The 12969-nt window shown below is 43.7% G+C and overlaps 1 protein-coding gene across 4 annotated transcripts in view; it reads left to right on the plus strand.

The window, feature by feature from the left end:
* exd3 (exonuclease 3'-5' domain containing 3) overlaps positions 1-11046 on the plus strand; it is a 35497-nt gene extending 24451 nt beyond the window's left edge. For all 4 annotated transcript variants that reach the window (XM_076758618.1, XM_076758616.1, XM_076758617.1 and 1 more), the window contains 2 exons: positions 9565-9631; positions 9824-11046. In XM_076758618.1, coding sequence (XP_076614733.1) covers positions 9565-9631; positions 9824-10179 — 423 coding nt within the window. In that variant the 3' untranslated portion in view covers positions 10180-11046. The remainder of the gene's footprint in view (positions 1-9564; positions 9632-9823) is intronic.
* The last annotated feature ends 1923 nt before the right edge of the window (positions 11047-12969 follow it).

A 12969-nucleotide genomic window follows, 5' to 3' on the forward strand; every position in this document is an offset into this window, starting at 1 on the left:
GTTGTCAATTAAATTGTATTCATATTTGAATTATATATGTTTATTATATGCATTTGAATGTATCATCATATTAGAGGTGGAGGATGCAGGCTCATATATATACTTTCTTTTCAACGTGAGGTCAGTATCAGCCTTAGATGTCAGTGTATCTTTTTAACCTCATGTGAGACCTTTTTCTGAGGGTGATGAGGTGCGGTGCAAAAAGAGAGGTGGCAAAGGAAGTGGAGGGGAAGGGTAGGAGCCGGGAGCTGGGGCGGGTGGGGGCAGCGAAAGGAGGGAGCGCGGGAGGGGTGTGGGGCTCAGAAAGAGGGACGGATTCAGTTCCCACACTTCTAATTACTGTGTCACTGGAGACTGAAAGGGGACTGCCCCTGGCCCTAGGGAATTTGCTGGGGCCAGTCGCAGAGAGGGAGCAGCAGCGGTGGAGGGAGGGAAGGGGACAGGGGAGGGAGGGAAGGAAGGGTGGAATTAAAGAGGGTGTATGACACAGGAACTCTCTCCATCGTCCTTTCTTTTGGTTTTACCTCATTGCATTCACACTAGAGGTGAACCCCTTCACCGCGAGTCCCCTCCCCTCCTCTGCCCTAATACCCCAACCTCTCACCTCCGACCCACTTCTCCTTAACCCTCCCTTACCCTCCTCCAGCCTCAGTCCTCTCTTTCCCTTCAGCCTTTGTTCCCCATCGTGTACTGCTTCCTTTTTACCCCCACACCCCCTCTTTTTTTTTTTTTTTTTTTTTTTTTTTTTACCTCCGCCTCTACCTCTCCGTGTTTCTAATGCTGTGTCCTCTCCTGTGTCTCCTGTTGACGTGAACAAGGCTCCCAGAGACACTTTGAAGTGAGTTTGAACACACACACACACACACACACACACACACTGATGTCTTATTCTGCATCATTATGGCCACTTAACCCTGAGCCCTTTCCCCCTTTATTTGCCTTTATCTCACCCTCCCATAACCTATCCACTGTGTGTGTGTGTGTGTGTGTGTGTGTGAACTGATAATATATATGAATAGTCTGACAGAGACATAGAGGTGTGTTTGCGTCGGTCTGTGTCCACATGCTCAGCAGTGGTTTGATAGCAGTTTGAAGCAGTAATGATGGTACTATCTTGCTCAGCATCTCCCTCCATTGTCTCGTGGACCAGTTGGTCATTTGTGGCCCCTATAAAATCAGATCTTAACACACTCTAAGGCCTTTACACACCAGGGACATGACAAATAAATGAGAAATCTAACAATCAAAAAAGCATGATTTAGCATTAAAAGAGCTCTCTGTACCTGTTCTTACTGATCTTCACAGTTGTTTTGCTCTGCTAAAGGATTACATTGAGGAGGAATTTTATCCTTATTTAAAACTCCATGATAAATGATTGATGATTATTTGCAGATTTGAACAAATGGGCATTATTTTTTTAATGAGCATTTGCTCACCCCATACATTGTGCTATGTTGAGATATGAGAGCCCCCTCTCACATGTAATCTTGATATTTTCAGCAGTGTTTCATGCCTCCATGCAGCGCATCTGATATGAGGAGATTCCATTCTCTGAACACAACTTCCTCAGCATGGCAATATTTTTGGTTTCACCTTGACAATGGAGAGATTCAGTGTCTCACAGTAAAGAACCTTGCGATCAGCTGATTTCTTGCAGGTTTTGAGTTTTGGTAAAATGCTCTTGCACATACCAACACAGACAGAAAGCCTGTCTGTGAACAAGACGACCAACTGTCGTCATGTTATCTAAGCCTGAGTCCATCCATTATGGCCTGCGCAGTTTGTTCACCACCCAATTCAATCAATCTGAGGAAGTTTGAGGTAAACTGTCCGTTGTTGGACACAGACATAATGCAAACATTGTCACGCAGCGTGGTATGCAAAGCGGCGTTTTGAAACAATTCACGTTACGCGTTTCTGATTTTTGCTGCTCAAGCATCAGTCCATCTATCAAAACTAAATAATCCAAACTAGAAGGTCTCTTAAATGCTTACAGAGCTCTGAACCACTTCTCATGGTCTTCATCAGTGAGTGGAGCTGTCTCTTTTGTCATCACATGAGTGTTGAACTTTGTTCTGGGGGGAACAAGCGTTCATATATGGAGTGGAGATTGTAACTGTTGTTCAAGGATGGTCTTCGGTTTTGCATGTGAATGGTCTCTTTGATCTCTTTTCAGTGACTGGTCATTCACATGACAGTTACAAACTGTAGACGCTGTAAATATTTCAAGCTGTTGGTTTAGTTCTATCTTAAGGCTGAGAGAATATGTAAGGCTGCCAGATACACTCCAAAAAGAGACACAGACAGTGAACGCTCATGCAGTTTTGTGCATACTATACAGGATGTTTGTTCACACACCTCCACCTCTAGGGTCTGAACTGCACACAGACCAGCTTGCCCCACCCATCTCTTTCTGTGAGGCAAGCAAAAAACAACTTGCATATTGGATTTTCTTGTCTGTGGTGCTGTTTCCACACAAGCAGGTGAGCCGCGTATAGTTGTTGTCAGTGATGAGCAGAGCCTCACAGACATGGACCCTTGTGGTCTGACGGATGCAGAAAGTCTAGATTGTGCTTAGTGCTGCTTGTGGTGTTGTTGCTGTATCTGAAATTATTATGAATGAGAACTTTGTGCAGATTGCACCAAAATTAGCTACTTGCTTCGTTGGGATCCTGCTTGGGTGCTATATACAGTAAATAAAAGACATGAAGAAATAAACATGCCCCCACCTGTGTGAATCTGGCCAGCAGTGTATGCCTCAAGCTGTAGAATTAGCTGGAATTTGTACCACTCCCAGTGAAGTCAGGAGAGGGGAGAGAGCAGAGAAGTAAAGATGAGGGCTGAAATGCGGGAGATGTCTCGGTTCTCCAGAACAATGCAGCAGAAGAGACAGAAAAAACTTCGAGACTAACCAAGACTATGAAGCGAGAGTCTCCACCGCAGAGTCTCGCGCATGATCCTCTGCCATGTGTTTGTTGCTATGGAACTCCCACATCTGGTTACGCAAGCATTCGACTGTCAAACCAGCAAACACGAAGACCAGTATGTGAAACGATTTGGCGCTGCTCAGCTCCGACGCCGACACCTTGTCTGTCAGAAAGCCATGTGGGAGAGTGATTTTTTTCTCCATTCCCTCAGCTCCTCAGGAGAGACCAGACCAGACCAGCAGCAGCAGCAGCAGCCACCACCGCCACTACTGTCAATATTTACAGTCCTGGATGAATCACTCTGCATTACAATAACATTCCCCGCGTGCCTGCATGCCTCTACATCAGGAAGAGATGAGAAATGAAAAAGGAAAAGTGAGAGAAGGGGTGAAGAGGGGGGCTGAAGGGTGAAATATGCGCCAGCAGTGATAAACGTTGAGCAGAGGAATCTGCCGGTGGCTCTCCCATGACGGGGCTGTCTGTGTGTGTTTGTGTGTGTGTATGTGTGAGCGCGGATGTAGTTCGGGTTGATGGATTCAGGTTGAGTGGGTGGAATTTCAGTTTGCAATGTGTGGGTGTAATGACAGTTTGAGAACTGTTAGCGCATGTCGAGGAAAGCTGTAGATGTCGTAATAATATTGGGTTGAATGGGTGCATTGAAGGAATGGGAATAATTAGCATATTTAGACAGTTTTAGCGTGTAAGCATGTGTAAACAGCGCACTGAATAGGCAAACGGGTGGGAAAACATTTGGAGCACCGGGTCCACCTCAGAGAGACAAATGTTAACTGACAGTTGCATGGTTGCACTATATTTGAGAGAGCCAGTTGTCTCTATTGCACATATGACAAGCGCCACAAAAGCCACCATTTGTCTCCTCAACAATTGTGTTTTGCAAAAGAAAACGGATCCCAGGGTTTCTCCAGCCTTATGCAGTCAACCATGCAGACTTTTCTGAGTTTACTCTTGCTCAGTAGGTTGTGATAAGAAGCTGAACATCAGGAGTAACTACGACAGTTGAAAAACACAGAAGGGCAAGTGATGAATGTCATGTGCCACCTAGTGTATTGCCCCGCCAACTTGTTGAATGTTTTAGTTGTTTTAATTTTAACCCATAAAACCAAAAGAAGCAACATATCAATAGAGGCTGGCTGGCGGTTTAATCCAGCTTTTTATGTTTTTGAGATGAGCTGTTTTTATCCCTCTTCAAAACCCATTGCCCAGTGAGCAGCATTGTCAACGGACCTTTTCACTACGTTGTTTTCCTCAGCTGTTTGGCTTAGACCAGCCCCAGCTATCTGGCGTCTGAAGAGAGAGAAAAAAGAGTGCTTGGAGAAGGAGAGAAAGAAAGAGGTTAGAGGTGAGAGACAACTAGAGAGAAGGCGAGAGGGAAATTGAAATGAACGCTGGAAGGGGGTAGATGGAGCATCAAGCAAGACATAGAACAAGAGAGAAGACGTAGGTTCAGTTAGAGAGGGGGAGAGATAGAGGTTGAGACTGAAGGTTGAGTGGGTGAAAAACAGAATGAGCTGTCTGTGCCAAGCCAAGGGAAAGCATTAGTGCTATTTGTGTGGTGGCTAGACTGTTATCTGCTAGACTCTAGACTATTATCTTCTTCATTACCCCTTTTAGTGGGCTCCAGTAAAGGGAGCAAAGGAGGGAGGGAAGAAAAGACAGAAATGTGGAGGCCAAGTGGAGGGTGAGAAACTGGTCGAAAGTGGACAACAAAGTTGATGAGAGAAAGAAACAAAATGATATTCAGCAAGAGGTAAACAGACTGAAACAAGCAGGGCATGAAATTTCTCTGCACACTCTGGAAGACAGAGGCTGAATCAATGTAACACATTCTCATTAAATCAGTGAAATATTAATTATAAAAAATGAAATTGTCCCATCAATATAATGCATTTCTTAGGATACTACGTTTTGTACAGTAGTGTTTATGCAGAGGTTTGTCTGTTTGTCTGAGTCACTCTCAACTAAAAAGACAGTAAATTGACAGAATTACAGTAAAAGAAAGTATAAAATGTGTCAGACAAAATATATTGTGTTGAAAAAACATATAGAAAAGTCATTGCAAGTGTTTCCAATGTCTGAAAAAGCCAGAATACAATGATTCAGTGATTTTCAGTCTTATCTGTCAGTAAATGTTACGTTTCATATATTTAGGAAATGCATGATTTGAGTGAGAAGGGATTAAAGCCTGAATAGGATTCTACTGGGCAAAAGGCTTTTCTTAATTTTTTGAACAGAAGGTGAAAGAAATCAGTTCAAACTGCTTGGCCAAAGAAAAAAGTCAAATTACAGCTCAGAGGATTTATTCACAGACATCACTGCCAATAAGAAATGGATGCTGGTGGATGGGTTCACGCCTCCTCAGCCCTGTGAGAACTGACAGAGTCGAGCCCAATGAGTAACTAAGCAGTACCGGAATAACAAAGTGAGCTTGGTATTGAAAGCATAGCACATCTGTCTTGGGTGATTTTAGACAAAGTTCACTGGACATGTAATTCTGAATGTATTCCAATTTTCCATGTTTACATACGCAGCATATATGCACAAAATAAAATGAACAGCAGGCTCTCGCGTTCAGATTCTCCGTCACACAGCCGGATGATTCGCGTCTCTGGGAAACTCAGGAAGGAAGTAGTGTGACTTCTTCAATTTGTATTTCATGCAGGTGAAAGGAGTGGGTGCAATCGTGAGTCAGGGAAGGGTGTGCGTGTGTGCGTGAGGTGCATGTGAGGTTTTACATCTTTTGCATGCCTGTGGAGTATGTGCGAGTGTGTATGTTTGTACATGTGTGTGAGTGGAGTGAGTCAGAGGAAGGTGTGTGTGATGTCAAGCCCAGACAGGCTCCGCTGTGGTCCAAGTTCAGGTTGCTGTCAGGTGGTAGTGGTTAGTTAACAGAGCTGGTAATTACCTCAGACTGTCGGGCTGAGACACTGGCCAGATACCCTCAGGATACTGTGGGAAAGTACGTTTAATAGGTCACTGCAGTATTTCCCTGCTGCAGCGGGAAAGTGATCGCTACTCCAGGTGTTTAGATACAGTATATACAGGAAGAATTTATTCTTAAAAGGACATACCAGCCTTTAAAAAACTGACACAATGTGCTAATAAATTGCATCACATTGCACATGCAGCACACATTGAACAGCGAGTGCCAGCTGGTATTCGGGCTTCATTTTCCACTCAAAGATAACTTGATTTAATGATTGACTCTGAAATGATGTCAGCGTTCTCAGTGGGAAAGTGCGAAATGAAGTCAACTTTTTTCACTCCTTTCTCCTTCCTCCTGTCCAGCCAAAGAAAATTAAACATGTCACTTTTCCGCCATTTGCATCTGTCAGTAAAAATCATGTGTGAGATTGTTCATCGCTGTTGGAAGGTTTCCAAATCACCTAGTGTGACCTTGGGACTGTGTGGGAAAGCAGAGAAAAAGGTCAATGCTTTTGGCCAGTTAGCTTCTCCTTACTCATCACTTCTAGGGAAGTATGAGACTGCCTTTTCCACCTCAGCTTGCCATCCTCCTTACAACGGACCTACATCATTTCACAGAGGAAACACAATTTCATATCCGCCCAACAGAATGACAGGGAACCAAAGATGGCAGAACGTCCCAGACATGGGGTGCTGGGAGCAAACAATGAATCTCTGGTGTTGTATGTTTTATTTTTCTTTCCTTGGAAAGGCTACTGTAGTTTCTAGAAAAAAAGAAGTTCTTTTCTTATACACTGTGTGTATGTTTTAGACCACAGCAGCCTTGGACAGAGGAATTAAGTATATTTAACCTTAACTTGGACTTGAAATTCACATTGCGAAGGAAAAGACAACATTTTCAAAGGGAAACGATGGTGCAGCTCTTGCTCCCCTCTTGCTCTTCTTTTCTCTGGTTCCCACGCTGCCCCTTACCTGACTTACCACAATTTGAATCAAATCACTAGCAGCCAATTGGCTGCTCTGACCATGTGACCTACATCGCCCCTAAACGTACCGCCTTTTGAGATTGGTCTAGGATTTTCCCATGGGAGCTGCCTACAGAGCCAGTGCAGTTTGAGCTTGTGTGTGAGAGTGTGTGTGTGTGTGCGCGTGTGTGTGCGTGCTTGAGAACGTTAGGGAAAAATCTCTCCCCCACCCCACCCCCCCACCCCCTTCCCTCCCTCTCTTTCCTACCTCCTCTCCACTATACCCCTTTCTCTCCTCTTTTTTCCACCACCTCCCATCCTTTGAAACACAGTATCACACTTTAGATAGCCTTTGTTGTCACGGCAAGGAGCATTCTTTCTCTGGCACGGCCACACGGAGTGTGAGAATGCAGAAGGGTCCCTGAAAACACAGAAAGAACAAAAGACAGAAAGAGTAAGGAAATGGATCAATGTAGAAACTGCCTAAAACTTTCTAGAGTGGAAGAAATTAAAATAAGAAAAATGTTTTGGTTTGCTGGTTTAATGTTTGGCGGCCTACTTAAAGGCAGTATTGCAATAGAAGTTGACAGGTTTGCAAATGCTGCTGAACTGTGAGGAAGACCCCGAATCCACAGTCAGTTGCGTTAATGAAGACGTGCACCTGAAAGACACACTGTTTAAACCACCATAACATGACAGTGTAGACCGGCTGCAGGCATCATTCTATAAAAAACTCCAGCTGATCTCCCTGCACAGGCTGTGGTGACTGAAGCCTCATGCCGTGCTTCTTGGTGTTCACAGATATGATAGTTTGCCTGTGCAAACAAGCCAGCTTTTAATTTGTTTGAAAATACTGCCAGTCAAAGTCTTTCTGTGTCGCCAGACATGCAGGAGCTGCAGAGGCGACACCTTCATACCTATGTGCTTCTTAAGCTCTCTGTGACAACTGCATGCATGAAAACTCCAGTACTTAAATGGTGCTGTGAAAAAATCAAGCCTGCAGCGAGCCAAAAACAGGGAAAATTTTACTGAAATCATCCGATCCAACCTGGTTTTAAAACGTAGATGAGGGCACAGAGCCACCATCTGGGTTCTTTCAACTATGTAAGACACCGCAAGAGCTCACCACTCTGACCAAGTTTGTTTTGTAATGTCCATTTCCACATTAAGGCACTTACAGGTCTGACTGCTCCCAGTTACGCTTTTTAATATCACTACAACATTTGTCATAATGTAGTTTCTAAAATTACACAGTTGCACTGTCTTCACTTTTTTTCACAGCTCCTTTTGCTCTATTTATTTGTCCCTGCAGGATCTCTGCATTTGTAGCTTGCTATGTTTTGATTAATTATAGATCAAATTATTTCCATCCCGGTTGCGTGTGTGAGACGGTGTGCGTGTGTGCCTGCCGGTCCGTGGCTTATCCTTGAGAGTTCAGAGCAGGTTCTGGCTTGCTCAACTCTGGGAAACTTTGAGCTGAGCAAATAGCTGGGTCTGTTTTCCTGGCTGCAGCCACGCGTGTATGTGTGAGCCATGTGTATGCACTGTGAGCACTTGTATGCATGTGGTTCATGCGCACTGTAATGGAGCCTGTGCGAATTGTCAAGTGTTTTGTCTCTGTGGTGAGCTTGTGTGTGTGTGCGTGTGTGTAAGGCAGAATACAAAGAGGAGAATACAGAGTGTACACAGGGAGAGATGAGCTTCTTCCCACAGGCAAGACAGGAGATGACACCTCTGCCATTCCCACACCTCCACTGTCTAGCCGCTCTCTCTCCTGTCCCGACCTCAGTCACCACACAGGCTAACACCGCTCTGAATGTGCAGACAGAACAGAGGCCGTGCTTTTTCTCATTTGCAAGACAGTCTTCATTAAATTTTTGTCTGTGTCGAGAGGGACAAACCGGCCTTGAATCAACTAGTCAAGAATCCTTGCTTTGTGAGGTCTGCGAGTGTGGTTTGATTTACAGCCCACCTCTAAGTGGAATGCTGTTTGCTGGGTGGAGCTCAGGTGTGTTGACAAGGCTTTTAGCACCGACATGCTGTCAGGATGGCTTACAGACAAGTGTGTGTGTGCACGTTAGGGGCCGGCGAACAAGAGGTCACTAATGTCCCACCAAGGAGACCTTTACCATGGAAAAGGACAAGACAGCATGGACATGTGAACGTTACTGAGGCGTAAACGCTGCCTCTATGCACACACACACTCACACACTGATCCCATCTCTCTGTAACACTTTGCCCCTTTCACACCAAAGCAGCTGCGAAGGAAACATGTCTGTTTGCCATTGGTGTGAATGGGTCAACACAAGCTTTCAGGCTCTGCAACTCTGGTCTACACCTGGTTTTAATAATAGGTCTGACTCTTTTCGACTTGAACAGGTGAACTCTGGTCACTGTTGTTACCATACCTTCACTAAAGCAAACTTACAGTTTGACCCACATTGCTGCTACATGTCTGAGAGGGCTAAAAGTCACCATATACTCCAGTCGGTTTCAGGCGTTGGTATGCTTCAAGCAAAATGCTTGTCAGAGTGCGAAACAGCATCAGAAGCTACCTCTCCCAACACCTTTCTCATGCTAGTTTTGGAATTTTCTTTCCTCTACATTTCACCATAAGTTGCCATCCTGGTCATCTGTTCATTTTATCACATTTTTGGTGAGTGAAAGCTTCAAAAACTCTTGTTTTTACCCTGCTGCTAATGGCTGAATGTGTTTATGTGTCTGTCCAGGCGTGTAACAGTGATCAGTACATGGCAGTGCCCCGAAAGGACATGATGAGGATGCTTAAACAGAAAGGTCAGTCAAGCCATACGATATCATGGAAGAGGCTCATTGTGAATGGACTCCATGTGATACTGAGGATAAAATACAAGGCTGTGTCCACATGCCATTACTTCTCATGTCTTTCGGACTTGCTATGACTAACCTCACCTCTTCATTTTGACCGTTCAAACATAAAGCCATTTAATTTTAGTATTTTGTTTGTAGGGTTTTTACAGGACCAGGACAACACTGACCACTCACAACAACAGGATGAGGAGATGACCCCCGATGTGACCCCTGACCTCCCCAGGTATGCCCTTCAGTGCCAGTGGGCCCCCTTTTCAGGTCTGGACCCGGACACCCTGACCTTTCCTGGTGGGGCACAAATACAGCTCCACACCGTGCCCCCCGGCCTCCTGCCGAGGATACCCATCTTCTATGTCTGCACCAGATGTGGCAAGGTGTTCTGGGAAGGCTCTCACTTTGGCCGCGTCGTTTCCATGTTTCAGGATCTCTTCCACATAACAGACACTGAATCAGCTGCAGCGCCCGTTACAGCAGCTGTGATGAAATCCAATTAAATTGCCTCATATATGAGATTAGTTGTATTTAATTTTTCTGTTTATTTTTTATACAATGGATGATGATTTTATTGTCAAGTTTTTTATATAGTGTCTCTAAAGTTTGAAGGACCAGTGTGTAGGATTTAGGGGTATCTATTGGAAGAAATGGAATATAGTATTCATAAGGATGTTTTTATTATTGTATAATCACTGAAAATAAGAATAATTATGTTTCCGTTAAGTTAGAATGAGTTCTTTATATCTACAAGGGAGCGGGTCCTCTGCTGCAGACACCTCCACGTTTCTACAATACGATACAGTACAATAGCCCAGAATGTACAAACCAAACACTGGCTCTAGAGAGCACCTTTTGTGCTTTTCACAGGTTTCGTAGCCACTGCAGGTTCTCCTACAGGCTTGGAAAGGAAAGGGTGAGGAGAGGAGTCTTCAGTTGGTTGCAATCTGCAACCTAACCGCTAGATGCCACTAAATCCTACACACACACCGGACCTTTAAAACTCAGTGAACCAAAGATGTTTCGACTTGATCATTGTTGTTGTTGATTGTACTCGCTGTCATAACGTGGCACATTCATCGTGATTTAGCATGGAGGCAGGCAGCATTCAGCAGGGACTCCTATCTTCAAACTATAAAGAGCATAGTGTAAGTGGATGCATCAGTAGTAATTTGTTCTGCTTAACGGTTTCTTTCTTTTTTTTATTGTTATAGTTTAAAAGCTGCAGTTAAATGATGACAGGACTCAGTTCATTGGCCTTTCTTGCTGTCTATGTTACTTCCTTTCTCCGTGATTACAGATGTATAACGTTCGATGACTTAGCCGGAAGTTGAATAAGTGTCAATAAACAGATTTTCATGTCCTTTCTGAATGTGTGAGAAGTCTGCAGGTATGTTTCAGAATTCACAAAACAGATGGTGAAGGACTAAGAGGGGACGGATTGATGAGATCATCTAAGCTTCACTGAAGTCCGTCAGGTGTAACATTAACAGTGTGGGGGTTTCCTGGCCAGAGGCTGAAGAGCAGACAGGTCAGAGAGTAACCCAACACATACACTGCCTAAATCCCTTCATATTTACTCATACCGTTCTTTCTACTCTCCTCTGTTCACAAATCCCACATTGGATTTGTGTGATTGCAGAAAATGAGTTTGTCCAAAAGGGTTATAAGAAATCTAATGTGGAAAAGTCTGCAATTAAAGATGTTCTGGTATTTTCTGGACAAGTACGTTTTGTTGAGACGAGGCTGCGTTTTACGCTCATAAAACCTAAGAAACCCAAACCATAACCAGATGTGCACTTTATTTAACTGATCACTTAGCATACATCAAAAAGGCCACAGTGATTTCCAAACACAGGTCACACTGTGAATCACTGAGGCAAATGTGCTCTCGATGACTGTGTTTGAATCACAGCAGCTGCGGTAGGAAGCCAGAGACTAACCGTGATGCTTCTTTTAACATTTGAGGTATTTAGTGGAAGCATTTCTCCAGAATGTGCACACTGTAACCCGCTTCTCATATTGTAAATAACCACATTGAGGTTACAGAGGGAAAGTGTGTAATATGTGTCAGCTGAAGTGTGTTTATTAGAAGAAATAGTGGAAATAAAACTAGAATAATGATAATAATAAGTTTGGAAGGAAGTGTTATATAACTAAATGCCCCAATTCAGTCCTCCATATCCCCTTCCTTTCCTTATGTTGTGGAGATGATTCATTTGGAAGAAGTTTTTCAACATCATGTTTGAAAAGCAAGTCAGCCACAATCTCAAGGGCATTACAAATGTAGACTTTGGGTGTTTGTGCACTAAGTAATGTTACACCATGAGTAATGCAGTTATCTCTAAGGGCAGAAGTGTTGTAACTTCTGAGGAATAATATTACAGAAGTGGGCATGTATGGCCATGAATGTGACGTTCACCGCTCATTGTTTTGAGTGCTGGGTGAGCCGTGGTAGTCCGGATCTGAACATGCAGTTCGTGTGTCCCATCTAGGCTACCACTCCAACAAGAAGCCGTCCTGGACAAAGGAGATCATGTGGATTACTGTCTCAGACATGATGTACAAGTTCTCAAGCAGAGCATCCTGTCATATGATATCCTTATGGGTTATTACTAAAATGATGATGTTTGAATTGAGCATATTTAGTATAATCTTTAGATTTCTAATTTTTGGTATTTGGAATATCGCTATTTGTCAACTATACTAGTGTTGGTACGACTCGAACAAAAACAGGGTTTATATGTTATAACTACTAATATAAGGTTAAAGGAACATTTCGACATCTTGGGAAAGATGCTTATAGTTTCTTGCCCAGAGTTAGATGAGAAGATCTACACTGCTCTCATGTCAAGGTAATGTAGCCAGCAGGTGGTTAGCTCAGCATAATTTAGCACAAAGGCTGATTTTTGTTTTTGGGGGGGTTTGTATGGATTGCACAAACTAGAAGTAATGTGTTAATTGGTGAGCTTTAAATGTGCTGAGAGGAGGATTTTGAAACCTTTGGACAGAGCCGGGCTAGCTTTGTCCCCCTATTTCCAGTCTTTATGCTAAGCTAACTGGCTGTAGCCTAGTGTGAGTTACAGATCTTGGTCTTTGTCTTCTCATCTAACTCTCAGGAATAAACTGAAAATAAGCGTACTTCCCAAATTTTCGCCATAATCTTCCTGGCCTAATAATCGGACTGAATTTTACTTGTTTTTGTTTTTCTTTCTGTTTGAATCGCTGAAAACAATCGGAGACATGAGCAGTGATTCGCAGGTCTGGACCAGGCTGGCGAAGAAAGGGCCATG

The sequence above is a fragment of the Chaetodon auriga genome, chromosome 19 (genome assembly GCF_051107435.1).
Source record: "Chaetodon auriga isolate fChaAug3 chromosome 19, fChaAug3.hap1, whole genome shotgun sequence".
NCBI classification, from domain to species: domain Eukaryota; kingdom Metazoa; phylum Chordata; class Actinopteri; order Chaetodontiformes; family Chaetodontidae; genus Chaetodon; species Chaetodon auriga.